General features: G+C 40.3%; 1 protein-coding gene across 3 annotated transcripts; it reads left to right on the top strand.

Annotated features, from left to right (window-relative positions):
* The first annotated feature begins 1545 nt into the window (after positions 1-1545).
* Positions 1546-17553, top strand: LOC135466571 (neuromedin-U receptor 1-like). 3 transcript variants are annotated; one of them, XM_064744124.1, is made up of 3 exons: positions 10510-11095; positions 11398-11734; positions 14391-17553. In XM_064744124.1, the coding sequence occupies exon 3, from the start codon at positions 14607-14609 to the stop codon at positions 15792-15794; it is 1188 nt and encodes a 395-aa protein (XP_064600194.1). In that variant the 5' UTR covers positions 10510-11095; positions 11398-11734; positions 14391-14606; the 3' UTR covers positions 15795-17553. The 3 variants fall into 3 exon arrangements, with proteins under 3 accessions (XP_064600192.1, XP_064600194.1, XP_064600193.1); XM_064744122.1 differs by lacking the exons at positions 10510-11095; positions 11398-11734 and adding an exon at positions 1546-2019; XM_064744123.1 differs by having other exon boundaries at positions 10510-11734.
* The last annotated feature ends 10271 nt before the right edge of the window (positions 17554-27824 follow it).

Below are 27824 nucleotides of genomic sequence, written 5' to 3'. Positions count from 1 at the left end.
AAATAAATTTTGTTCTTCCTCACGACAGCTGTCTAAATGCTTGTATTCCGTTTTGATGGTAATTTTATACTTTGACCGTATAATTATATTCTTTCAAATTGCAAGTATATTGGGATGTTGTTTCAGTCGAAGCAGAAAAACAATGCTCCGGATTGTATAATTAGGATGTATTTTTATGTATCTGTAGATTTATTTCATTTCCTCGTAAAGTTCATTGTTTAAATAGGCCCTACAGTTACGGTAGTGCTTGTTAATTTCATCGCGTAACCATCAAACCAGCCGGCCAGTCAGTCATTATAGCAAATGTCTGGACGGGGTTTTATTCTTCGATGTTTGCCGCCGTTCCAGTGGTTGTGTGTGAACAAAGCTGCGACCCGTAGATTGTGTAACGCAGGGAGATGTTCTTCATATCAGTCGCACAGTGCGCCTGGCGTAACTTACATGACAACATACATGTAGGCCTATATACTGAAAAGATGCGTTGAAATGGTAAAATGGTGCTTGATGCAGAGTTACGCAAGATTTGTGGAATGGGCTACAGAAGATCTGACTGTTGGGGTATGTAAAGGCTCTGGTAGCGAGCCCGCCAGTTTAGTGCAGACAGCAAAGCTCATTCGTGATGCGAGAAGAGCTTGTGCTTTCTTGCCGACTGTCGCAAGAGATCCTGTTCTTGTAGTGTTATGTTGAATATGTCCCTCGTGGTTTGGATTCCGAGGCTTCGCAAAGAAAGGTATATTGAGGTATATGCATCAACCGAAGGTCTGGATAGGTGATGGGCCGCGAAAATTTTATCCCTACCCAGCATTCTCTTTAAGAATTGCATGCCCCGTAAACAGAATGTTGGGTGGGATAAAATTTTCGCGGCCGATCACCTGCCCGAAGATGACAAAAAAAAAAAATAATAATAAAATCTAAACATGGTAGATGTTGATTTGAGTTGTCCGATACGAAAATTAAACGGCTTTATTACTGTTGAAAGATGGTTTTACAATGCTGACTTTCACATATTATCTTTCGGGCGTTTTAGTGAATCGGTGGATAGCAAAAATAAGGTCGGGTTCGAGCCGTTTTTGTTTTTGTTTTTTTTTTTTAAATTGTCCGAAGCTGAGCTTTACGGTAGGGACGCCCAGCTTAGCTTTGAGCTGGCCATTGTGAGATGGAGTACAGGCCTATACAGGTCAGCAATTCAGCGTATAAATCTACATACCCCTGCATGATTCATCTCCAGTGTTTTCTACATGTAGCCCTATAGGTCTAGGCCTTTAAATGTAAGTATTAATGGGGGCCTACAATATACAAATGGGGCTATCGATCGTCGGGTCACAGTTCATCTAACAACTCTCTGTCCCCATGAAGGTTTTTAACAGTCCCCTTGATTTTCGTCTTCGATCTACCATTGTATGTCGACATGATTCGAGGTTTTGTGGTGCTACATGTGTAAAAACACGTGTTAGCAAAAAAAAAAACAAACTTTGTTATCGGTAGGCATATATAGTACTACACGCAAACAGGATTTAGACAGCTCTCCATGCGCATGTCCATCTAGCTGTGAACAGTGACAGAGGCACAGGCCGAGGCGCGACAAAATAGTTTCAGTTCTAGGGTCTATATGTTTCCACTTTACACTCCAGATCAGGAGAAATTCACTGCACTCTTAGGGTCAGAAACACGGGAATTCCTGTTTGACGTCACGGAGGCACGACACCGCGATTGGCTAAAAGTCACAGCTTGATTTGGGTCACGTTGCGATGTCCTAATACTGAGAAACCGCAAAGGTGCATGGTGGTGAGTAAAGGAAGTGACACGAATCTCACAGCCAGATGTGTTGAAGCAAATATCAGGGTTGTTGGAACAAAGCTGTATATTGTTGATGTACAGTGATGTAATCGTTTGTGGTCCGCTCCAGAGATCATGGTTTGTAGTTACACCGGCTTTACGTGGAGAATGACCGGGTGCTATCGGTTGTCAACACCAAATCACTGAAGTTTTGGCTATATTGTGACATTAGAAGCGTGAATGGTGAGTTTGTATTTACAGTGTTTTCAGAAAGGAAAGCAATTCTAGTGACTTTTTTCAGAAATTCATCATTGAAAACGATGCCCGCTATATTGTCCCGTACGATTGACTCCGCAACGTAGCCTATTTTCAGGTGTAGACAGACCGGGCTACTACCACTCGGCATGCATATAGCTGCACGGTGATTGAAACAATGTTAATTTATTTTTATTTTTATTGGGTGATAGTCGACAGTGTATATAAATGTTGATCAGCTTAGTAGTAAACTTTGTGTATCCGCATGGATATTGTAAACGTCTATACTGGCTTAATAGGGGCCTACTGTACATCTTTGTGCATACGTGTGCACGCATGTATGTTACAAACGTTCTGCTACTGTTGTTTCAGCGCATTTAATCCACGCAGGCGTCTGCAAATGTACATTGCTAGTTCTGCACCACTTAAGTCGCACTGGTTGCAAACTGCGACATTTAGCCCACAGACACTAACATTAAAAGTATTTCAAAGTACCACACAAAGAGAAGACAGATCTGAATATCTGGGTATATCTGAAATTTAGTATACCAAAGAAGAACTCCGGAATACATACCAAAACAGTGATATTGATGGCGTATTATTTCAGCCTTGGTTTCAGAAATTAAGTTTATCTGATATTTTATGTAGATTTTTAGTCATTTAATTTCCGAAACTGAAACAACTATTTCTAGTAATTAACAGCACGAGTGATAGGCCTGCTTACGATACACCAGTTTCACTGGTCTCCAGATACATTTTAGTTTCAGTGCCGGAAATGATTTGCTTTGGTGTATTCCCTGACGACCATTGCAATTGCTTTTACTTATTTTATGTGTATCTACTTAATGTGCATCACGATACGTATGCCTTATACTTACTTTTATGAGTTTCAACTCTTACCTACCTCTGTAAGGAAAAAAATTGTGGTTGTTGTCTTACGTTATCTTATGGTGTTTTACGCCGTACTCAAGAATATTTCACTTATACGACGGCCGCCAGCATTATGGTGGGAGGAAACCGGGCAGAGCCCGGCGGAAACCCACGACCATCCGCAGGCTGCTGGAAGACCTTCCCACGTACGGCCGGAGAGGAAGCCAGCATGACCTGGACTTGAACTCACAGCGACCGCATTGGTGAGAGGCTCCTGGGTCATTACGCTGCGCTAGCGCGCTAACCGACTGAGCCACGGAGGCCCCTTTATGTTATCTTATAGACCAGTATGTAGACTACAGAGATATGTGTACCGCAGATAGATACCGTACTTATTGTGCTAATGATCGCTCACCTTGCCTACGTATGTTGAATCTGCATAGTTGTACAATATGAATACAATACATAGGTATGTGTAGACTGTTGACAAGTGTCAGTGTTGTATTTAGGCCAATGCTATATCGCCCCGCTGTACATGCATGTAGGCTAAAGGCTTAATGCGTGCATGCCACAATGTACTGAAAGCTGCATGTAAAACTTCACAAAGCCGGCAGTCATTGATGCCATTTCAATGAAACGTGGAATGGAATTTTAAATGTTTCTTACTTAATTGTGAATGTCCTCACATACCTGATGTGTACTTTTTGTCATGTGTATGTATATACCGGCAAAGGTAAACGAATTAAAGTCAATACACGTTGAAAGGTGTAAAAAGTTATACAGTGTATTACATCTCTGAAAGCTATTAGAAGCCGGCCCCCTGAGTAAACTGACAAACTGACAAAGAGTTTTACAGCTCCGTCCATCATGCATACCTGTCTTACCTGACGTGTCATTAAATGGTAAGATCGCGGATGCATTCGAAGACACGACCCCACTTTTAGGACGTATATGACGGTATCGGGTATAACACTATACTGCTCCACCATGTATATTAAGCATATAAGGCTGTAAGCCTATATGTATACATACCAGTACAGGAAGAACCTTTATTTATGGACAAAATGACCAGTATGTATAATCCACATGAACACTTTTTACAACTATAGGCCTATACACTTAAACCAAAGTTTTCACTGGCTGTAAACGTACCGAAGATCAGCCCCTTCATATTCTTCTTAAGTCTTTCTTCCGTGTGTGCAATGAAAGAACGCTTTGAAATTGAGTTACGGGTACAGAGTATAGGTCATCCTTGTATATAACTGTCAAGAGATTTACATGGTCTCAAGAAAGTTATTTTACAGTCGCATACATGTATGTATATTCTAGTATAGGATAGGGTCATGTGCACGCAGGGTCCTCATGCATTGGTTGAGCCATGTGTAGAGGGCAACTAATTTGATCATTAGGCGTTGAACAAAGAGATCGCGTGTTCGAATCCAGCTCTTACTCTGGGCGATGGCTTCTCATCTCCCCCGTAAAACATCTATTAGATAAATACATTAACAAAGGTAAAACAGGGACCAAGATCACAGGTAAACACAGTCTTCACCAGCAGCAACCACAAAACCTGGGCAACATGAAGAGTACAACTTTTGCCCCTTTCAAGCAGCTGTATATGGTTATTTATACACTAACTGTGGAACGTGGGATACCGTTGGACCGGCTTCATACCATCATTATACTATATTGTTTCCAAAGGATATTGTTACATATCCTTCACAAGAGGTACCTTTAAACAACATACTTACATATCATCATGCTACCAACTAGTTAATAACGGTGCAGTTGGTATCAATAAACTGTTAACTGACACAGTTGAACTTCCAACCCTGCTGTAATCGGTAAGGTACACACACTACTGATAAACCTATTTCTGTGTAACTTTACTATCTGCACACTTTCCGTCCGATTCTGGTCTTTCCTATAATACACAGTATCTGTTTGGTGATGATCTCAGATAGTATACGTGTATGTACACGTATTGATGTAATTTATGATGAGATAACGGACTGGGTCGGCAAATGGTATGTCGGGCGAAACGTTCCACAATCAGTCTGACCCTTGTAGTTAAACAGATAAAGCATATAACGGTACATGTGCATGAGAAAATCCAAATGTTCGTATTAACCAGCACTTGTATGAGGTCGTTATGATTGTTGGGCTAAACGTGACCAATGTGTATACGCATGGAAAGTTTTGGCCCAATCACCTACTGAAATTCAGTCGACACGTTCCAAATGCTAATTACATCACAGATCCTTTTGGTTGTACACCAAAGTCAATACAATGTGGCTCAAATGGGAAATATAATGTTGTAAGTTATTTTCAGTCAGTCATTTAATCAGTCAAACGACTGATCGAATCATGAATTACAACTCAATGAAGCCATCCACCAAACTGTAGAAATTGCCTGTCATCGATCAAGTCCCTCGCTGGCTCACTCGTGTACTGGGTCCTTTGCTAAACAGCAGTCGTTGACCCACGAGGTTGCGTGCTCACTGTGGATAGGATGTGGCGGTAGCGTCAGACTCCTGGGCCCAGTTGTTCGAAAATGTATTAAGACTTAAGCCAGGTATTAACTTTAGTCCAGACTAAAGTGTCATTCACTTTGTATTATGTTTAGACTGATATTAAGATTTAAGCTTGGCTTAACTTTAAAACACTTTGGAACAATTGACCCCTGGATCACGACGCGATCTTAGACTTACGTGAAAATTTGAATTATTAAACTTTGTATGTTCATTCCCGTTATTTTAGCTGAAAATTGTGCCATGCACCCCTTATATTAGCGGATACGAAGTGGTTTTGATAACGATACAAAATCTGGAGCCTGCATCGACATGTCGCTCATTACACTTCAGGAACAGCTCATCCACGGTATCAGTGTAGATACTTGTGTCCGGGATGTAATTCCAACTTCTGTATACCATTCCAGGAAATTGATGATTACATATCGTACGAACTTCTATTACGATGAGTCGAGTGGTTCACAGATGAGAACCACTCGACTATCGTAATAGAACAGGCGTCCATAGCTTTTCTAAGAAAGCTCTAATGTCTGATGTGCTTTTGGGTTGTATATAAGGTACTGGTGAACTGTTTGTCTGATCGCAGCCCGACGCGAGCTCTACATGCTGATATTTATCGATAGTATAATCTTGTCTTTATAAACTGACGTACACAGTACGTGTATAGTGTATACATGATGAGAGTCGAAGTGGAATGAACTCAGCTTTTGTTATTTTACCTGGCGCACAACGGTTTTCTGCCAATAAACCATAGAACCTCCGCTGTAAATGTGGATGATACGTCAAGCAAGAAGCTAATAAATAACCAGTAAGTATTGTGAATAAGTAACATATGCCTGTGTATTATGGATATGATGGGTTTCTGGTCCATTGGTATAGAATAGATTGATCAGGTATTAGAATTTAGGAAAACATTACCTTCATTAGTCTGAAACTGCAGAAGTTTAAGCTAGACAACCGTGCTGAACTGCCTGGATCGACTACTCAATGGGTTTTACTTACACATATATCTGGTGTTTGAATATCGTATAATGAATGACATGTAACTAACCATTGTGCGTGTAGATTTTTAAAGAGAGAAAACAATAACTACAAGTAGAGAACAAACAAGTAATCAGACCTATAATAGTAAACGGCAATATGACTGAAATCGACAGTGAACCTAAAAATCAACTCGAAGCGAATACTACGCTGTTTGTGTTTTTTTTCTTGTCCATGTTAAGTGCTAAAGAACAGTTATCACGCATAGTTTGTCCTGTATTAACCGACTGACGACCATTATGCCCAATGAATGTTAAATATAGTTTTACTTACGTAGTTTACCTTGACATCCCAATTGCTGAGGCTACGTGTGACAGCCATCTTTGTGATCTCAAATATCATTCATTTTGTACATTCATGTACATTAAACTGACACCAAAATTGTCCAGTATATATATAGATACAAAAGTTTGATTCAAGTATGGGCTATTACGTGTAAAGTACCATAATCATTTGTCATATAATGAAATTCCACGTATAATTTCTCTGGTCGAAAGACCTGGTTCAGGAAACACATAACGATTAACACCTTACAAATAGAATTAGGACTAACCTAGTGACCTGTTAATCCAACGTGCAAAATTGCAAATTTTTCAACTTTCGTTCCATTAATTGGCAGATCATTTTTGTTAAGAGTTCACTATTTTCCATGTCCATGTTTTACCTACAGGTATTATATATAATTATATTATTGTATTTCACATATACACTGTCATAGAATGTACATGATTTTACCTATTATAGAGGATCATTTCTGCTTTTTGTTTACTGAGGCCAGTTTCACACATTACGATATCGCACATACCGGACAATGGTACGGTAAATAGTGACGCACAAAGTATCATACGACAAATGTATGATAAAAAATGTCGTACGCCGCTTTGTGGAAATGGCCTCAGATGTTCTCGCCACAATATTGCTGCAGTATTGGGGAATTGGCGTTATAAGCCATGGCCATTCATTCATTCCAATACAGAGACATTTAATGTTACTAATATTAGATATCTGGATTGTGCCTGAGGACCCGATGGAACATACTGTCATGTTTAACACTTACCAACAATGAGAGTAATTGCATACAGATTCCCAACATTTTCATGAAGATTCCTAGTAGGTTTTTTGCATAATCGAGCGTAAATAGCCCGTAATTGTTTATTAGACTTGGTCATATGTTATAGTATGAGGGTAGTACAAATATTTTTTATAATATGTAATCGCGATAAACCGGAAGTGTGTATGTGAGCTAGGCCATGTTTTATCAACATCATGTATTCATGTGCAGGTGCAAACAGTAATGGCCTGTTTGTTGAAATGACAACACTGGCATGGGCTATATCCGAGTAAAGACCCTTTTGGCAATTTGTCAACTGCGAAACAGTGTTGCCACGTGACGGGAAATCTTTTCTAGGAATCCTTCAGACCTGTTTAAATAAACGCCACAGTATTTTGTATGGGTTCCAGCTCTAATTCAGTCAAAGCTGTTGAATCAGACTCCAAAAATAAAACGTTTGTCGCTTTTTCGGGTACGATAGGTTCAGCCTGGGTGATCTTAAACAGCAGCTGTGCTTGGAATTCCATTGTTGTCATTATAGCACCGGGCATTTGGCCATTGTGGAGCTGTGCGCGAAGGTGAAATCAAAGCAAATACCTCTTTTATTCCATTTGTATGGAGTAAGACCCATGTGGTGATTCTGTAAAAGGCGAGCAACTCTGTGAGTGCAATATGCAAAAGTCAGTGTTGACTTGATATTATTACGGGTCTTCTGACTTCGAGGATGATAAAATGATGTTGTCTGTTATTACACATTTGCTTGCTCTGGCCTGGATATACCCTTATTTGAATGACCACATGTCCATACATTTGAAGTCGTACATTTTCTTGGCGTTTTGTCCCTGACATGGCTGATTATGAGAATGGCGTGTAGATTACCTCCGACAGGCTACCGCACATAATAATGTTCTTATTCAGGTCTGGTTTAATTTCTGATTGTTAATCTCGGAATGTCCATGCAGTGGCAGACAAATGACACAGGGAGTTTTTTGCATTGACTCTGGCCATGTCTTAATAACGGTCTAACTGGTGTAGGCCTACATACAAGAGGCCACGCACGAGATCACCACGTTTTCTCTGCTGGTCAGATGGCATGTATTGTTCTTTTTAGTATAATCTCGTGTATTTCGTTTGCACGGCCTCGTTTTTTTGTTTTAGCTGTATTACTTACATGTGACTACACATTGGATGCTGATTAATCCCCTCGGGTTGCTAACAATCACCAGGAAAATCCTCCCACGGTCCAGATTGCGCGTATGTATTGTTTTCTGTAATGAAAGCCGCTGCACATCTGGGTACTCTGTTGGGGCCTACTTTGTGTAGATATGCTGCCTTTGTGGGCGAGGGCGCCCTGTCGATGCCCTGCTAACTGGGAACTGCTTCTCTCTGGCATGTTGCTGAACTGTAGGACCCTGTGCAAAACCAAGTAGAATGCCATCCTGTGATAGCTGGTATCTGGTCACATATAAAATCAGCGAAGTGAGCTAGGTATGAACTCGTGAATGATTTTTCACGTATACTAACTGCTCAAGAATCGGTCAGTAAGGGCTGATAAGTGAAGGAGGTATGCGCAATCATCTGCTTTGTAGTTAATTTTGGATTTGGGTTTCAAAACGGGGGTGGAAAAGGCACACGCCTTTCGATGTCCCTTTACAGCTAAAGAGAGGAATATGTAAGTAAAGGAGATATCTGTGAACATTTTTCGCAACCATATTATTGCAAGCTGACGCATGTTCTAGTTACTGCCATGCTATAAACAAGGGCCCACTTTCATAAAATTTCGTCAATCAAGTTTTTCTAATTTTTCCGACATAGACAAAGTCTGTTCCGAAAAATAGTTCGACGTGTTTTCTTCCGTTAATCTTATCTAATAAGCTATTTAAATTGAGAAAGAAATGTAGCATAATAAGGAACTGAGGGCGCGTTTCACATAACTGAGTACACTTAATTAAGTTCAGGTTCTTTCATAGATAAATGGAATGGTTCTTTATCAAGTAAGTTTCAAATTGTAAGCGTATATTTTTACTGGTTCACTATGTGAAGTCTTAGTTCATAACTTCAAAAACTGCATTTTGCAGTTAAAAGATTTACAGGTATTTTGTCCATGGTTGAGAGAATAAGGACAATGGCGTTACATTTCATGGTGTATTACGCAGTGTGATAGATAATGAAAGTCTTGGAGAAATGTGTTAGTTTTTCTGAACCCTCAGTCGATGACATCCGAACAAGTGGTTATTTTTCACATACATGTCTAGGGAGATACATTCTTTTAGAAGGCCACATCTTTCTCACACCCTTCAATCCTGCATCCGTAATCTTCTCTTCGACCTTTGAAAATGCAGGGAAATATTTGTACTGAGCGTGAGACTTTTATCGTCTGATTCTTCACGTAAATCTGATGTTTTTGTATGTCCCAAAACTTCAGCATAATGTTTAATGTATATACTCAATAAACCAGAAGGCAACTGTTGAGTACAAGCTTCCTTTACAGGAGATTCATTTAAGTATGACGCATGCCTTGCGGAAAAATACTCCTACAGACTAACTATACAGCCAGATAAAATAACTGAATAGAAAGCGAGAAGATTTCACTAGCGCTTCACATACTCAGTCAGTTTAACATTTCCCCCTTGTGCATCGTTTTACGCAAGGTTTTTGCTAGTTGAGTATGGGGTCAACCATTTAGCATTTCTCGTATGATCGGCAACGTTCTTTCCAGTTGATCACAGAGTCAACCATTTACATGGTTCTATGGTTCTTTCTACTTTACCATCGAAATTTGAGTCGTTTTGCCCAGGGCACTGGCTAGTCGATCGGACACGGAGTCACGTAGTTGACGATTCTCGTGTAATTGTTTAACACAAGGCTCTTCCAAGTTGGTCATAGTCATTCGCAGAACGTTCCTTGTATTGTGTTGGTGATTCGCTGTTGTGTTGACGAACATGTAAAAAAAGGACGTTTACAGTTGGAGAAAACATACAAATTACATAAAGTTCAGACCTTTAATATTTATTTCGATATTTCTTTAACCTGCACTTGAAAATAATATTTGTATAGTGGTATTTGGGACCACCTCTTGGTATATATAGTCTTAGTGATGTTTTAAATGAGGATGTAACACGTGTACTAAATATATTTGCACTGGAATTTGGTCTTTTCAGTTGATAAATTTGTTTAACCTGCATTTTGATAATAATTATATTCTTGATATTTTATAAATATTGTCATAATTCAGATTAAATGCAAACGTCTGGATATAAACAACAAATTTACATTCAAATAAATTTATTAGACAGCCATCACATCCTTGCTTAGAGCATTATTATGCCAAGACGATATATACCAAGAAGTGGTCCCAAATTTCTACCAGACAAAAATATTTTCAAATAGCCCTATCTCCTAAAACAAAAGATCGAAAAAAATATTGTTGAAAATCAGTTTTCAAGCTTTAATTTTACCTTTATTTTTATGTTTTCTTCTCCTTTAAAGAGTTACGAAATGAAGAACCTTTCTGGCCATGAAAAGTGTAGCCTACTTTAGGGGCCACATCTTGGTGTGAAGAGTTTTCTCAGTGAGTTCTGCGAGTTCAGCGAGCGCAAACCATAACACCGCTTATATTTACCAGCACATCACGCGAGAGTACAAAATAAAATGACTTGATTGTATACATTCTATACCTCTTTTATAGGCCTATGTCCAGTTCTTTCCGTCAATATGTTGACTAGAATAACACAAAAGACAGCCAGTTCTTGCACGGGAAACCTTAAAATGTGAAGGTCTTTGATAGGCAAACATAAACGAGACGTACAAATCTGCGCGCACTTTATGTCGGCCATTTAATATATTTTTGAATCATTTCCTGTTTTTGAATAGTGTTAACCAGAGGAAAACATCTTTTGCAAGTCCCTCTTGCATGAACCCGGACGTTGGTCGAGTTGAACAAAAGGTTTTCCTCCCGGTTAAGACAGCTACCCATGGTTTGTGAGGATCGCTGCTCTGTTGACAGTACAGTAATCACATATGCGGCTGTGGTGGGAAGCTAGGCTACGGGTATAACGTGACAGCTATATTTATCTAGCCTAAATCAGCAGTCAACTAAACTCCATCATGTTGAAGAGACTGGAGATTTGAACCGTGTATATCTTTCAACCAGCGGATACCTAGCATGGACACTTCTGGAAGCAGGTCTTGCACAACTGTCACAATGTGGGTAGGCCTTCAGATGAGAGCTTGTAGGCCTATATACATATGCGGCTATGAATTAATATGTGCATTTCAAGAGAAAGAGAAAGTGAAATTTAACAGATTATGTTTTTGAGAGTATATAGTTTGTATAGAGTGTGTATACGTACAGAATATTACCTTTAACTTTACCAAAGTATTTATTAAGCGTAATGTATGGTCTGGTAAGCCCAATGTGATTAAGATGAATAGTAAATGTTGTATATTTGAAATGTTTAAAAATTCACTCGCTCGAGGTGAACACTTAAACGGGTAGACAGCGAATACTTAATTAGTTTTTTTGCATTAAATGCTGTCACGGAAAGAAAGTAATATTAATTTGATCTGTCCGTTTGTCTGTCAGTCTGTCTTCACATGAATTGTTTCCGTGCCATAGTTCCTCCAAATATTGTCCGATTTTAATCACATTGTGTGTGTACAGGTATGTAGACCGCGTGAAACTCCAAATCAAGGCTGTCTAATGAGTCCATGCATAAGTTTTGCACATTTAGCTTTGGATATTGATCCCCTCAATAAACTTGTTTATTTTATTTATTAATTTTATTTATTAATTTATTACACCGTGCTCAAGAATATTTCACTTATACGACGGTGGTCAGCATTATGGTGGGTGGAAAGCGGGCAGAGCTGGGGGGAAACCCACGACCATCCGCAGGTTGCTGCCAGACCTTCCCACACTTGTTTATTTTAATATCTAGTTGGAAAACGTTTAATATTTATAACATTAAAATCGACAACTGAGCCTCACTGCAAGTTAGCAAAGTTTGTCAATTACAATTGAATATGCTTTTATGTACAACTAAACTATCGATCTTGTTGTGGTCGAAAAGGTACATGCAGTATTTATTTGATTTATTTGATTGGTGTTTTACGCCGCACTCAAGAATATTTTCACTTATACGACGGCGGCATTATGGTGGGAAGAAACCCGGCAGAGCCCGGGGGAAACCCACGACCATCCGCAGGTTGGTGACAAACCTTCCCAATTACGGCCAGAGAGGAAGCCAGCATGAGCTGGGCTTGAACTCACAGCGACCGCATTGGTGAAAGGCTCCTGGGTCACCACGCTGCGCTAGCTCGCTAGCCGCCTGAGCCACGAAGGCTCCTCCTCCCCGGTAAATGTAGTAAATATCATTTTCAACTGAATACGGCTTTTAAGAAGGAGTATTATAAGCTATTGTAATTTTAATTGCTTGCCATGCCAAAGCTGTTGAACTAAGCCACACTCCCATCGACGCTCAATCCTTAGCACGGTCACTGCATGCCACTTGTCAGATTTCCACCTGCTTCGCTCACGTTCCCGTGTTATCAGACTATTGATTTGTACATTATTTTGAAACCCAAATGAACATTAATTAGGCACGTGGCCTGGCATTTAGCACGTCCTCATTCACCATCATGGGTTGGTTATCCGTTTTTGTTTGCATGTATAAATGAAATGAAAAAACTCTCCTTCTCTGCTCCCCATGGTGTCCAGAATCAAGCATGGCATGACACTTCTTCTCCAAACAAACTCACCAGTTAACACTAATGAACATCTAGTGTATCACGGGATTGTGACTGTGTTTATTTTGCTCGAGGTATAAGCTGTCCAGATTGGAATGTGCAACTGATTCACTGTTTACGCCTGGTTTGGCGAAACAACACACATATTGTATGTACAGAGTATCGGCGTGTCGGGTTACCGTATTGAGCAACGTTCTCCCTGATGAATGGGAGCCATCCAGTGTAATCTCCTGACAAGCGGAGATGCATTTGTGCATTTTGATTATATCTTGGCTTTCATCGCCTTTCTATTTTATTCTTCACTTTGATTCATAGACGAATTATCTAAAACCCAAGGTGATAAATGTTTTTTTTTTTTTTTTTATCTTTGTCACCATTTTCATTCATTCAGTGTTTTACGATCAGATGAAGTGACTCTTTCTTCTCTCCATTGAATATTGTTTTCTTTCTATGAAATGTTATGTGAACTTCAAATATGTTACATATGGTTTAGAAATAGCGTCGACAAGATGACTATAAACACAACCAACTGTGCTTAGCGTTATGTCTTAGTAATGAAACATTCATGTCCTACTCCCTCGATTGGCCAATTGCGTGGCGTTACCGTCAACTTTTCAGAGGTATATTAAAATGAAGCTGACTGGTGTCATCTTACTTGACCGGCGATTATCATAATCTTGATAAACACTTGAGAGGGCTAGATTGTTGTATTTAGAGTAACATTCATAACATTGGTCTCTTGCAATGCTATAATTACAGTAAGCAAATTATTGGTCGATATCAGTATTGGTTTGATAAGATTATGGCTCCATTTAACATAGACGGGGTTTAGTTTTCTCCCACCTTAATGCCGACCGCCATCGTATAAGTGAAATATTCTTAGGTACGGTGTGAAACCCCAATCAAATAAATAAATAAGTAAATACACTTGACGGTTGGATTTACGAGATAAGCTTAAATTTAGGGACGCTAAAGATGCTTTCCTTCACCTATTTATTAAACCATTGTCTAGAAATTATAGTGATTGCATGTACACTAAGATAAATGCGTTTAAACTACTTGTAATCTTTGTGTATCTATCTTAGTCTGTTGTTTTATGGATTACTGTATATTTGCAGGTGTGGAGTAATTCTTCAAAGCAGGAGCATGGTTGTGCCCCGGGGGAAATCGCTGGGGTGTAGTAGTTTCAGTTCAGCCCTGGGGGAAATCGCTGAGGTGTAGTACTTTCAGTTCAGCCCTGGGGGAAATCGCTGAGGTGTAGTAGTTTAAGTAGGGTGCAATAAAATTGTGATCAGGATCACACTAATCTTCTTTTCCAAACCGAAAACGACGCCATGTTTCGACTGAACGAGACGTTGTTGGCCTTAATGGCTGCCAACAGAAGCAGACGACAGGAGCTGAATGACGCTAAAGCTCAGCAGCTTGTACCCGTCCTCGTGTACATTGGCACTCTTATGGTGGTCGGGGCTATTGGAAACGGATTGGTGTGCTACGTATACTATTTCCGGTTCAAAAAGACCACGTCGAGCTACTTCATCCTGTGGTTGGCCATCTTGGACCTGATCACTTGTCTGGTCGGCATGCCGTTTGAACTGGTAGATCTTCTCAAACCGTACACATTTGACATCCCCATAGCCTGCAAAATAATGAGATTCACTGAATCTGTGACAATTATAGCATCCGGCATAACACTAATTGGAGTGGCATTCGATCGTTATTATAAGGTATGTAAACCACTCAGGCGGTTTCCCAATAGAACCGCCAAACTTTTAAACTTAGGTTCATTCACTATAGCTGTGACGTTTTCCTGGCCAGCTTTACTTGTGTTTGGGCCAAAAGTTGTTCCAACGAAAGATCCATATGTGGAAGGCTTGGAATGCTCGGTAGACGAAGGTGTGAAGGGAGGGAATCTGGTGATCCTGTATTACGTGTTTTTAGCTATAGTATTCATCGTCAGTGTGACATTTTTGAGTATTCTCTATGGACTACTTGCAAGGACAGTTTTGCAGCGTAGAAAGATAACCATTGGTGAAGTTCTGGAGGATGTCAACAGAAAGAACTCTTCAAGCCTGCGCTCTGATAGCGACAAGGATAATGACTCCGTGTTTGCAGGCCCTGTCAAAAAGTTCCCCAGACGAAAAAGACTGTTTTCACGTGAGGAAAGCGACGAGAGCAGACGAAGCAGCAGTTTAGGGGGTCGAATCAGGGCCGGTAAAACCACCAGGATTTTATTCATTGTCTCCTCAGTGTTTGTGATCAGTTTTTTGCCTTACGTCATAGTGAAGATTATCCAAGTATTGGTGAAGGATTTTGACGACTATCCGTCTGTGGCTGCAGAAGTTGTGTACAATCTCTTCGTTAGGTTCACCAATATTAACAATGCTGTCAATCCCATCATTTATAGTTTCATGCACAAAAACTTTCGAAAGGAATGTATTATAGCGTTTCGGAAAATGTTGCACTGTGAAGATAAAAATACGTCCCTCCGGCGTGGGTTTTCTAGAAAATCCCCAAGCATATGAATCACTTCTATAAATAAAAAATACTGACAAGGAAAATTGCCAATCTTGATATAGCCTGCCTTGCAGTAGTTGGCTACGTGCACTTCTGACTGTCACATATTTTTACGTTTTGCTGCAATTGTCGGATCTATCGTTCTACCCTGCACCCCAGACATTTGTTTCCACCATCCAATCAGTCAACAGAAAAGTGAATGAGAGTGAGAAAATGAACCAATTACAGGAAAATCACAGCGCAGAGTGAACTATCAGATGGAGCAAAATGTTGTGTAATCCAATACTCTAATGGTTCTAATATTTAGTTCTAATAGATCATGTATGTTTCACATTATTTGTTTAGTTTGTTTTCAGTATTTCGAAGAATAGTTTACCATTTTAGGCGGAGGTATAGCTGTTCTTTTGACATCTGAAAAAAAGTATTTTGGTAACATCATAATTATAGACGTACAGCATTGAGAGAGATACTAGAGCAATGGCGACATTGTGATAGTTGGCAAATGGTCACACGTAGGCGATAAAATACGTTTTATTCTAACTGTTCATGTAAATACTTAAATAGTAGCAAATTACACGCCCCTTGCACCATGTCTTAAGCAGAATTAGATATGTAGAATGTTAAAAACATATGCAGTGATATTAATTACAATTTACCGTACGTCTCTGATCGAGAATTACTAAACAAGCTGTGTATTCGTCACATTTAATATACAATAACATTAAAACAATGCATGAGGACCGGGCCACGGGGATGCTTAGTCCACCAGCAGAATCCTGGTTTATGCAGGAATACAATATAATTATAGACGTACAGCATAGAAACTAAGACCAGAGCAGCAACAACAGTGTGTTAAGTGGCAAATGGTCACACGTAAGCGGTGAAATACGTCTTCATTTTACCTCAGTTAGGGTTTTATTCTGACAGTTCATGCAAATACTTAAATAATAGCAAATTAAAAAAAATATTCAGTGTTGTTAATTACAATTTATTAGACGTCAATGAAGAACGAGAAGTGGCTCAGTGGTAAAATTGACAGACTCAAAATCCTGGCTCAGCGTGAGAGTGACTCCCAATCGCTGGCTCAGTGGTAAAGTTACAGACTTCCAATCGCTGACTTATTAGAAAAGTGACAGGCTCCCGATCGATGACTTATTGGTAAAGTGACAGACTCCCAATCGCTGACTCATTGGAGAAGTGACGGACTCCCAATCGCAGACTCAGTGCTAAAGTGACAAATTCCCAATCGTGGGTGCACGAGATGTGGGTTAAATCTCCGTATTAGGTGGGGAATTATTAAATCCCACTTCTGTCCATTGTTCCTTTCTGACAATAAGCGGTCGCCAACATGGCGTGCAAGTCTGTAGGTCACATATGGTGAAGTTCGTCAGCAATTCTCCAGAGGTTGTTGGTTTATCTCGATGTTCTGTGCCCTCCAGATGTAAATCTGCTCGCCATCTTTTTGTTAAAAGTGGTATTAAATACTGCCCTTTAACTCTGAAGCTTTTACATTGCATATGTTTTTCTGCTATCTTATTTAAATGTTTGTTGAGTTTACCCTTTTTAGATTAGTATTGAGAATTGCTTTTCCTGTTCAAGCGCACATGCATTCTCCTGACGGTATATAATAGAATGAATTAGTATATATGTATCCTTGTTGAATAGAAGGCAGTCTTTGTTCAGTCGTTCAATGTTGAAAGAACGTCTGGCTTGTACATTGTATAATTGTTACGTGCAAAAAATGCAAGATTAAATATTTTTTGACCTCTTAAGAATTTGAATGTCAGGATTTCTTTTCTAGTTACAAATCTAGTATAAAATCTGCAGTTAATAACATATCTGTGACCTTGGCGGAGCATTATTTGTCAATAACGGAGTGGTCATTTATTTATTTACTTGACTGGTGTTTTACGCCGTGCTCAAGAATATTTCACTTATACGACGACGGCCAGCATTACGGTGGGAAAAAACCTGACTGACCTCGGGGGAAACCCACGACCATCCGCAGCGGAGTGATCATAGAACCTCAACACACAAACCAGGAAGTACATGTCAGCCAATCTTGGCACCTGAGGGCCAACATGTTAATCTGGCCACCCTTAGCACCTGACGCCAACAAGTTAGCCTGGCCAACCTTGGCACCTGACGGCCAACATGTTAGTCTGGCCAGCCTTGGCACCTGACGGCCAACATGTTATTCTGGCCAACCTTGGCACCTGACGGCCAACATGTTAGCCTGGCCAACCTTGGCACCTGAGGGCCAACATGTTAGTCTGGCCAACCTTGGCATCTGACGGCCAACATGTTAGTCTGGACAACCTTGGCACCTGACGGCCAACATGTTAGTCTGGCCAACCTTGCCACCTGATGGCCAACATGTTAGTCTGGACAACCTTGGCATCTGACGCTGGCCGAGCGGCTACTTTGTACTCATAAATGACACCATGACATGTAACTTAACAGGTACTTGGCAGTGACAGGTATTATAGTCTATTTTTCTTAGCGAGTCGTCTATATTCAGCTGTCTGTAAAATCAGTCATACCCGCTACCAAAATTGCCTTTTGTCAATGGTCTGTAACAACCAAGCTCTACACATCCATATGTAGGAGGGTTCTATTCTTGCAAAGAAAAAATGAAGTTAGAACACATTTTCTAATTTCTGATTTTATAATGCTGAAAGAAATAGACTATAGTATAACAAACAGTGATATATGCACGCATATGTACATAACATATGCTTGAAAAGAGAAGTTCAGTTAGACCGAATACTTTGAGCCAGTTAATTAAACAAAAACACTGAATCTGGTCAACCGGACATACATATTAAACATTTTTTTTACGACGAGACAATCAGTGAGTAAAAACCATGAAAAGGACTTAATTCTCTGTTGGAGAGCTTAAGTGAGTGTCGGAACGTAAAACATTGTTCATAATATGTCCGGCTGACCACATTCAGTGGTTTTGTTGAATAGAATCTACAGTTGTTCACCATAAGTTATAAAGCATTAATCTCACAACTGTAAGTGGCGCGATTTTCAGCAGATTTGACCTTAGCGACCTTCGATGTGCAAACAGCTATTCACAGGAGAACTTCGCACTGCGTTCAGGTTCAAACTTTGTCATATCTCACATCAGGAAAATGGTATTATCTTGGTGGAATTACACTGTACTTTTGCGTCAAAGACATTTATTTGTTTTGTGTCATTCATCAAGCTTAGATTTTTTGGGTGTTTTACGCAGTACATATACTCAAGAATATTTCGCTTACAAGATGGCGGCCAGCATTTTGGTGGGAGGAAACCCGGCAGAGGGGGAAACCTACTGCTATTTACAGGCTGCTGGCAGACCTTCTCACTTGACAAACTCACGGCGATCGCATTGGCGAGAGGCCTCTGGGCCATTGTGTTGCTCTAGCACGTTAACCACGTTAATCCGTATATGCTGGCCACTATATATATCTAACCCTGTGCTGTAAGCGATCATGGCGCGCTACACGCAAGGAGTCAGTAGGTCTACTTTGTGATGTGCCTTTACTGTTGGATTCCTTTGTGAGATTCTGTTAAATTTCGTCTCAGTATTATTCCAGATAAATGCACACAACTTTCCCCTCAAAAAGAATCTTTCTTAAAATACAACGTAAGGCGAAAGTAAAAGCAGCCATATAACAGTAAATGGACTGAACGTAACATAGAAATATACGATTGATTTTCCAAGTGCGCCAATGAGTCACATGACCCACACTAGTCGTCACATGGCTGAAACATTAAGTACAACGTAAAACCACAGGTATGGTCATACGCGTGTTCATCACTGGCGATTGTCCCAATTCTCACATTAGGCCACACGACAGTGTTCATCACTGGCGACTCTCCCAATTCTCACATTAGGCCACACGACAGTGTTCATCACTGGCGACTGTCCCAATTCTCACATTAGGCCACACCACAGTGTTCATCACTGGCGATTCTCCCAATTCTCACATTAGGCCACACGACAGTGTTCATCACTGGCGACTCTCCCAATTCTCACATTAAGCCACACGACAGTGTTCATCACTGGCGATTCTCCCAATTCTCACATTAGGCCACACGACAGTGCTCATCACTGGCGATTCTCCCAATTCTCACATTAGGCCACACGACAGTGTTCATCACTGGCGACTCTCCTCATTCCGGTATTAAGCCACGCGATACTGTTCCTCACTGGCGAGGCTCCTCATTCCAATATTAGGCCACACGACAATGTTCATATGTAGGAAGGCTCATAAATCCCTTAAGCCATAATACAGTGATCATCTATTAAGGTCGTCGATGTCTTAAACCTCAATAGGGCAGAACTGCATGCCATATACAAGCTCCCTTGTCAATTAACTGTATTTCTCTCTCCGCCAGCGCTTGACGAGATCCCCCAAAACACAAACTGACTGTAAAACTCTGCCGTTAAAATAGTACTCATGAAAAGAAAGTGTTTATGGAGACTAACAAATTTAGTTTATGTCTTTATCTGAATGGTGTTTAATACCGTGCTAGAGAATCGATAACTTATATGACGGCGATATCCATGCGCGGTCGTAACCGGGGTGCCCGAAGTAAACCTACGAACTTTTCCAGGTACAAACATCCAGACCTAAAGCAGCAGGCGAAACATTGACACCTACCTGGATTCGAACACGCGGCCTATTTGGTCAAGGGTACGTGCAGACTACACTCAAAGAAATAATCTATTAAATTTAACACTAAGTCTTGCAGCAGATTATTCTTTTAAATATAACACACATATTCTATTAATTCAACACAGAGAATCTATTAGACTAACAGAGCATTATGTTGAATATGACGAAATATTAGCCTGCAGATTAGCTTACATTCTAGCATAACTCAGACAACAGATTTTCTCTTAAAATGAACAGATTATTTTTTTGAGAGTAACAAATTCACCAAACTCCCTTTGAAACGCGAGGGGCATAGCACCGACATTAAGTAAAAATAAACTTTTGAATAATGGTAGTTGAGGTGTTACTGTAATTCGTATTTTAAAAAGTGCAATCTGTACGTACAGTTTGAGATCCGGAATTTTTCTGATTTTCTGTACTTTCCAGAAACAGGATCTGACCTTAAACTCTAATTGACATGAATGAATCAACTCCTACAGCACATCCGGCAGTAGGCCTCGCACAGCTGCAAACTCCGGCAAGTTGGTATTATTACCCTTTTTAGAAGTGGGTGACGAGGCAGCATTCAAATACTGGAAATGAATGACGTATAGAATAATTATAATAAAATAAAATATACATTTTTAATGATATCTCATGAAAATAAGATTAATATAGATTTATCAAAGAAGTATTCAACTAAATAGTGGCTTTTATTTATTTATTTGTTTGATTTGTTATCTACCTCGGGCATGTACTAAGGATTATTTCACTTAATATTTAATCCGGGTGGCTTAACTTGTGAATGCAAATTTGCCTCTGAAAAACCATGGCAAGGACAGTACGGGTAACTGACATATGTCCTCTGGTGTACAACTGAGACGACGCCTCGACAGATTACCCGAAACAAGCGACATGATTGGTCAGGATCAAATAAATCTCAGCCATAACCCTTTTGGTCACGTCGCCAGGGAAATCGGCGGCTCGGTTCATTTGGGCCAAACGTTATGCGATTTCTGAACAAGGGAGGTCACTCTATATCTGAAAATAAAGATAAAGGCATTATAGACGATTTACCTCCCACTTACTGCTGTACACTTACTGTTACTTTTACATTTAGGCCTACTGTTATCGAGTCCGAAACAAAACTTGGGTTTCCTCCGGGCTCTGCCCGCTTCCCTCCCACCGCAATTCTGGCCGCCGTCGTAAAAATGAAACATTCTTGAATACGGCGTAAAACACCAATCAAATAAATAAATAAATCAAACGAGGTTTTAATAAGAAAGGTATAAGGTCTACGACAGGTATAGAAGTTCAGACGAACACGTGTTGTACCAACTGTTTGTGTCATTTTCAAAGATTGAAGATAATGCATGGACATAACACATAACACTGATGTATTTTAGGTTAAAATACAGAACTTAGGCCTACACCCGTAGGCGGTATGTATTACCTATTAAAGATAATGAATGCCAGAATATGAGTCCCTTGCTAGCCACCCCTCCCGCTCCTAATCAAAAACACCACCGTTGTTAGTAAATAAATATGAAGAATAAATCATATTAGAGTATTTATATATTTCGTCAGATTCAAGTCTGTTTTTCCGAATAGATCAACAGTTGACATATGCGGTAATTAAGGCTCTCAAAGAATAGGTTTATGTTTTCGTATTCCATTAAAGAAGCAAGACAGGGCCCTGGCCACATGTGGTTTTACGTGCGCCTGTCTTAAGTATACTAGTATACAACTGTAAGAGTTATAAGGCCAATGCGCTGTAAAGTAGAAAAATCCCCTAACACTGGTTTAACCCAGAGGTTAGTTAGACCCTACCTTCTAGGCTAACCATGCAGTCATTTGTAGTTAATTTTGGCGGTACTAACTTTTCATGTCAAGTATAGAAAATTTCCCAATTAGTCACACATAAAGTGGATGTACTTATTGTACATGTATGTATGTAGGCTTGCGTGTACACTAAAACTATCCAGTTAAAGCTACATACAAGTTTAATACCGAACAGATATATTTCCGAACGCGCTTTCCTTTGTATCCGGTTACTATAAATAGCATGTGATTTATTCACGCATCTGACGATTTATATGGGCAAATTTTGTTAAGCGAATTCAGCATATAATTCTGTTGGAAATGGTGCAGTATTCGTATGTGACTTTATTTGCCCTATCGTGACGTCGCATAACTGGAACCGGATGTGGTATTACGATTGCGCGGGAGCCCTGGCATAGGTAGTCTCCCCAATATGACAATATACCGTCACTGATGTGCTGCCCGAAGGCCGACTGTAAACTCAAAAAAATAATCTGTTAATTTGAACAGAAAATCTGTTGCCTGAGTGATGACTGAATTCTATTATGAGGACATAATAATGTGTCATATTTAACATAATATCCGGTTAATCTAATACAATCCACTTTGTGTTGAATTAATAAAATATGTGTGCAATAGTAGGCCTAAATAACGAAGCACAAAAACGTGCGTGTTGTGAGAATATAGCCCAGCTTCTTAAAACTATCCAAATATACTCCTCCCCACAAACTGCAAAGCTTGACTGATGAGGACATTCCTCACAAAAGTTCACGTATGAAAAACAAACGGTTACGAAGGCGCTGAAGTATCAGTTAATAGAGTGAGGTAATATGTGGGTGAAATATAAACGAGTAACATGTACCATGTTTAGACGTGAAATTAGTCATCTTAACTTACACTTATACCTCATACGTCTATCAGATCTATCACGTTCAAGAGTAATCATTCGGTAATTAAGTGTTTATGGAGCCTAAATGAAAGTGAGTAAACATTTAGACTTACTGAACTTAAAACTACACAAGCAAAGCTGGAAATGAGCCAATCCAGACAAGTAAAGGACTAATGCTAACATTCAAGGAAGTTTTGCCAAATAAAAATCCAGTATAAATACGACATAAGTGATTATGGGTATGGCTTTGGATGAGTTTATCTTGCTTTTATCTCCAGATAATTATAATTTCGTGTGGCCACACGGAAGTAGTTGGTGGTTATATGTATCGCCGGCCGGAACTAAAGCCAGCTGGAGACCAACTTATGTAAAGTAGTTACAAAGCATGCAGTCGAAATAACGCACGGAGTGAGTCTGAATTTTAATGAGCATTTAGTCTGAAAACGTTCTGTTACTCCTTTTTATATTTCTCAGTGCTCGGCATGCAAATACTGACCAAGAAATCCTATCTGAAAAGACATCAACTTGATGTGCTTTGTGTTTGTTTCTAATCATATACAGTTAATAACTGATATGTACAGTATAACGTAGTTACTTGTAATTCTCTGATGATAATCCTCTTATGACCACATCACATCTCATTTTGCAAATATGAAATCATTTAGAATACTTCAATGAAAAAAGGGAAAATCGTGATAAGTTGCATTAGGATAGACCGTCGCACATTTAATAAGGATACTGCGTAACGGTATTTATATGCTCATTAACAGCCAACATAACCACTGCTGGGTAAAGTAAAAAGAGACATAAATCAGCACAAACCAGTAAACCAGCTCATCCTGAGAAACCAAGCAGTGCAAACCAGTAAACCTGCCCACCTGGTGAAACCAAGCAGTGTAAACCAGTAAACCAGTCCACCCGGAGAAACCAAGAAGTACAAACCAGTAAACCAGCCAACCCTGAAAAACCAAGCAGTGCAAACCAGTAAACCAGCTCTCTTGAAAAACTATGCAGTGCAAAGCAATAAACCAACGAACCCTGAGGGGCCAAACAGCGTTCACCACTAAACCAACTCCCCCTGGGAAACCAAACAGGACAATCCAGTAAACGAGTTCATCCTGAGAAACCAAGCAGTGCAAACCAGTACACCAGCTCACCCGGAGAAACCAACCAGTGTAAACTAGTAAACCAGCTCACTTGAAAAACTATGCAGAACAAATCAATAAACCAACAAACCCTGAGAGAATAGTGTACACCACTAAACCAGCTCACCCTGGAAAACCAAACAGGATAATCCAGTAAACCAGCTCATCCTGCAACACCAAGCAATGCAAACCAGTAAACCACCCAACCCGGTGAAACCAAGCATTGTAAATCAGTAAACCAGCCGACCCGGTGAAACGAAGCAGTGTAAGCCAGTAAACCAGCTCGACTTGAGAAAGCAAGCAGTGTAAACCAGTAAACCAGTTCACCCTGAGAAACCCATCAGTGTAAACATGTAAATCAAGTGACCCTGAGAAACCAAACAGCGTAAGCCAGTGAATCAACTCACCCGGAGAAATCAAGCAGTGCAAACCAGTAAACCAGCTCATCCGGAGACACCAAGCAGTGTAAATCAGTAAACCAGCTCGATTTGAGAAATCAAGTGGTGTAAACCAGTAAATCAACCCATCCTTAGAAACCCAGCCGTGTAAATCGGTAAACCAGTTCACCCAGAGAAACCGAGCAGTGTAAACCTGTAAATCAAGTAGCCCTGAGAAACCAAACAGTGTAAACCAACTCACCCTGAAAACCCAAGCAATGTAAACCAGTAATGAAACACTGTAATCCAGTGAAACATCCCACCGGAAAAACCCAGTAGTGCAAAAGAGTAAACCAGTAAAGCAGCTCATCAAACAGTGTAAACCAGTTCCTTCGGAAAACTAAGGAGTGTCAACCGGTAAACGTATTCACCTGGAGAGACCAAGCAATGCTAGTAAACCAGATAACCCAGAGAACCAAGCAGTGTTGACGAGTAAACCAACCCATCCGGAGAAAGCTAGCAAAGTAAGGTCGCAAATCATCTCCCTCGGAGAAACCAAGTCGAGGAAACCCCCCAGAGAAACCAAGTAGGGTAACCAGCAAACCAATTCACCCGGAGAATTCAGGTAGTGGAAACCACCTGAACTAAGCACGAGCATTTCTGTACAGATCAGTCCACATGGAGAGCTAAGCACGAGCATTTCTGTTCAGATCAGTCCACATGGAGAGCTAAGCACGAGCATTTCTGTACAGGTCAGTTCACATGGAGATCTAAGCACGAGCTCTTCTGTACAGATCAGTCCACATGGAGAGTTAAGCACGAGCTCTTTTGGAAGGATCAGTCCACATGGAGATAGAAGCACCAGCTCTTCTGTACAGATCAGTCCACATCGAGAACTAAGCACGACCTCTTTTGAACGGATCAGTCCACATGGAGAGTTAAGCATGAACTGTTCTGGACGGATCAGTCCACATGGAGAGCTAAGCACGAGCTATTCTGTACAGATCAGTCCACATAGAGAACTAAGCACGAGCTCTTCTGTACAGATCAGTCCACATGGAGAGCTAAGCACGAGCTCTTCTGTACAGATCAGTCCACATGGAGAACTAAGCACGAGCATTTCTGTACAGATCAGTCCACATGGAGAGCTAAGCACGAGCTCTTCTGTACAGATCAGTCCACATGAAGAGTTAAGCATGAACTGTTCTGGACGGATCAGTCCACATGGAGAGCTAAGCACGAGCTCTTCTGTACAGATCAGTCCACATGAAGAGTTAAGCATGAACTGTTCTGGACGGATCAGTCCACATGGAGAGCTAAGCACGAGCTCTTCTGGACGGATCGGTCCACATGGAGAGCTAAGCATGAGACACGTTAGTTCACATAAAACAAACCATGTAACGCGAACCAAATAAGTAGAAGCACACCAGGAAAATCCCCTCGTAGTGTAAACCAAATAATTTATTTTTATTAACGTCACTTAGCAACCAAGCGTGAATCAGTAAATCAGTTCACTTCGTCAGATCAGATCACCTAGTAGCGACCAAGTGTGAATCAGAAAATCAGTTTACATCGTCAGATCAGATCACCTAGTAGCAACCAAGTGTGAATCAGAAAATCAGTTCACTTCGTCAGATCAGATCACCTAGTAGCAACCAAGCGTGAATCAGTAAATCAGTTCACTTCCTCAGATCAGATCACCTAGTAGCAACAAGTGTGAATCAGAAAATCAGTTTACATCGTCAGATCAGATCACCTAGTAGCGACCAAGTGTGAATCAGTAAATCAGTTCACTTCGTCAGATCAGCTCGCCTAGTAGCGACCAAGTGTGAATCAGAAAATCGATTCACCTTGACAGACCAGCTCACCCAGCCGCGAACAAACATGAATCAAAAAATCAATTCACCTTGACAGATCAGCTCACCTAGTAGCAACCAAGTGTGAATCAGTAAATCAGTTTACATCGTCAGATCAGATCACCTAGTAGCAACCAAGTGTGAATCAGAAAATCAGTTTACATCGTCAGATCAGATCACCTAGTAGCGACCAAGTGTGAATAAGTAAATCAGTTCACTTCGTCAGATCAGCTCGCCTAGTAGCGACCAAGTATGAATCAGAAAATCAATTCACCTTGACAGACCAGCTCACCCAGCCGCGAACAAACGTGAATCAAAAAATCAATTCTCCTTGACAGATCAGCTCACCTAGTAGCAACCAAGTGTGAATCAGAAAATCAATTCACCTTGACAGACCAGTTCACTCAGTAGCGACCAAATGTGTACTAGTAAATCTGTTCACCTCGGCAAACCAGCTCACCTAATAGCGACCAAGAGTGAACCAGTAAATCAGTTCACCTCGCCAGACCAGCTCACCCAGTAGCTACCATGTGTGAACCATTAAGTCACTTCACTTCGTCAGACCAGCTCACCCAGCCCCGACCAAGTGTGAATAAGAAAATCAATTCACCTTGACGGACCAGTTCACCAAGTAGCGACCAAGTGTGAATCAGAAAATCAATTTTAAAAAGCGAGAACTACCAGTGTCAGATAAGGCCTTCACCAGAAGCGATGACACGATAAAGCGGAGCGATGGAACAATGGAACGAAGTGATGGAACTGCGGAATAAAGCGATCACAAGATACTGCGAGGCGATGGCAAGAAACTATGAAGCGATTGCCAAGATCATCCATCGCTTCGTTCCGTCGCTTTGTTCATCACCTACCCAACAACCCTCACGTGACCGCCACTTCATGACTCTTTTCTACTCAAGTGTGTCTGGAAACAGTGACTGTCATAAATACATGTAACATAATACACCAGTAACATCGTTTCATCGTTCCATGGCTTCGTGCCAAAGAAAATGGTTTTGATACTCGGTTTAACTCACGCGTAAATACATACAAGTTCCCTTCGCAATATATTTAAGATTCATGCATAAAGCATCCGTTTACAGGAAAGTCGACGAAGTTACCCATTAAAGGTCATAGACTATTAAAGGTATAAGAATAAGTCTGAAGCAAAGAAGAAAATCTACTATCGTTTCTTTCCAGAAAGAATTTATTAAATGTAAATGCAAACAAGTAAACCAGCTAACCTTTGTATACAAAAGCTTATATTCATACAATACCGCACAATGTTTAGCATTGAGAACCTA

The sequence above is a fragment of the Liolophura sinensis genome, chromosome 6 (assembly GCF_032854445.1).
Source record: "Liolophura sinensis isolate JHLJ2023 chromosome 6, CUHK_Ljap_v2, whole genome shotgun sequence".
NCBI lineage: Eukaryota > Metazoa > Mollusca > Polyplacophora > Chitonida > Chitonidae > Liolophura > Liolophura sinensis.
The sequence above is the reverse complement of the archived record's forward strand: the minus strand, read 5'-3'. Positions and strand labels throughout refer to the sequence as shown.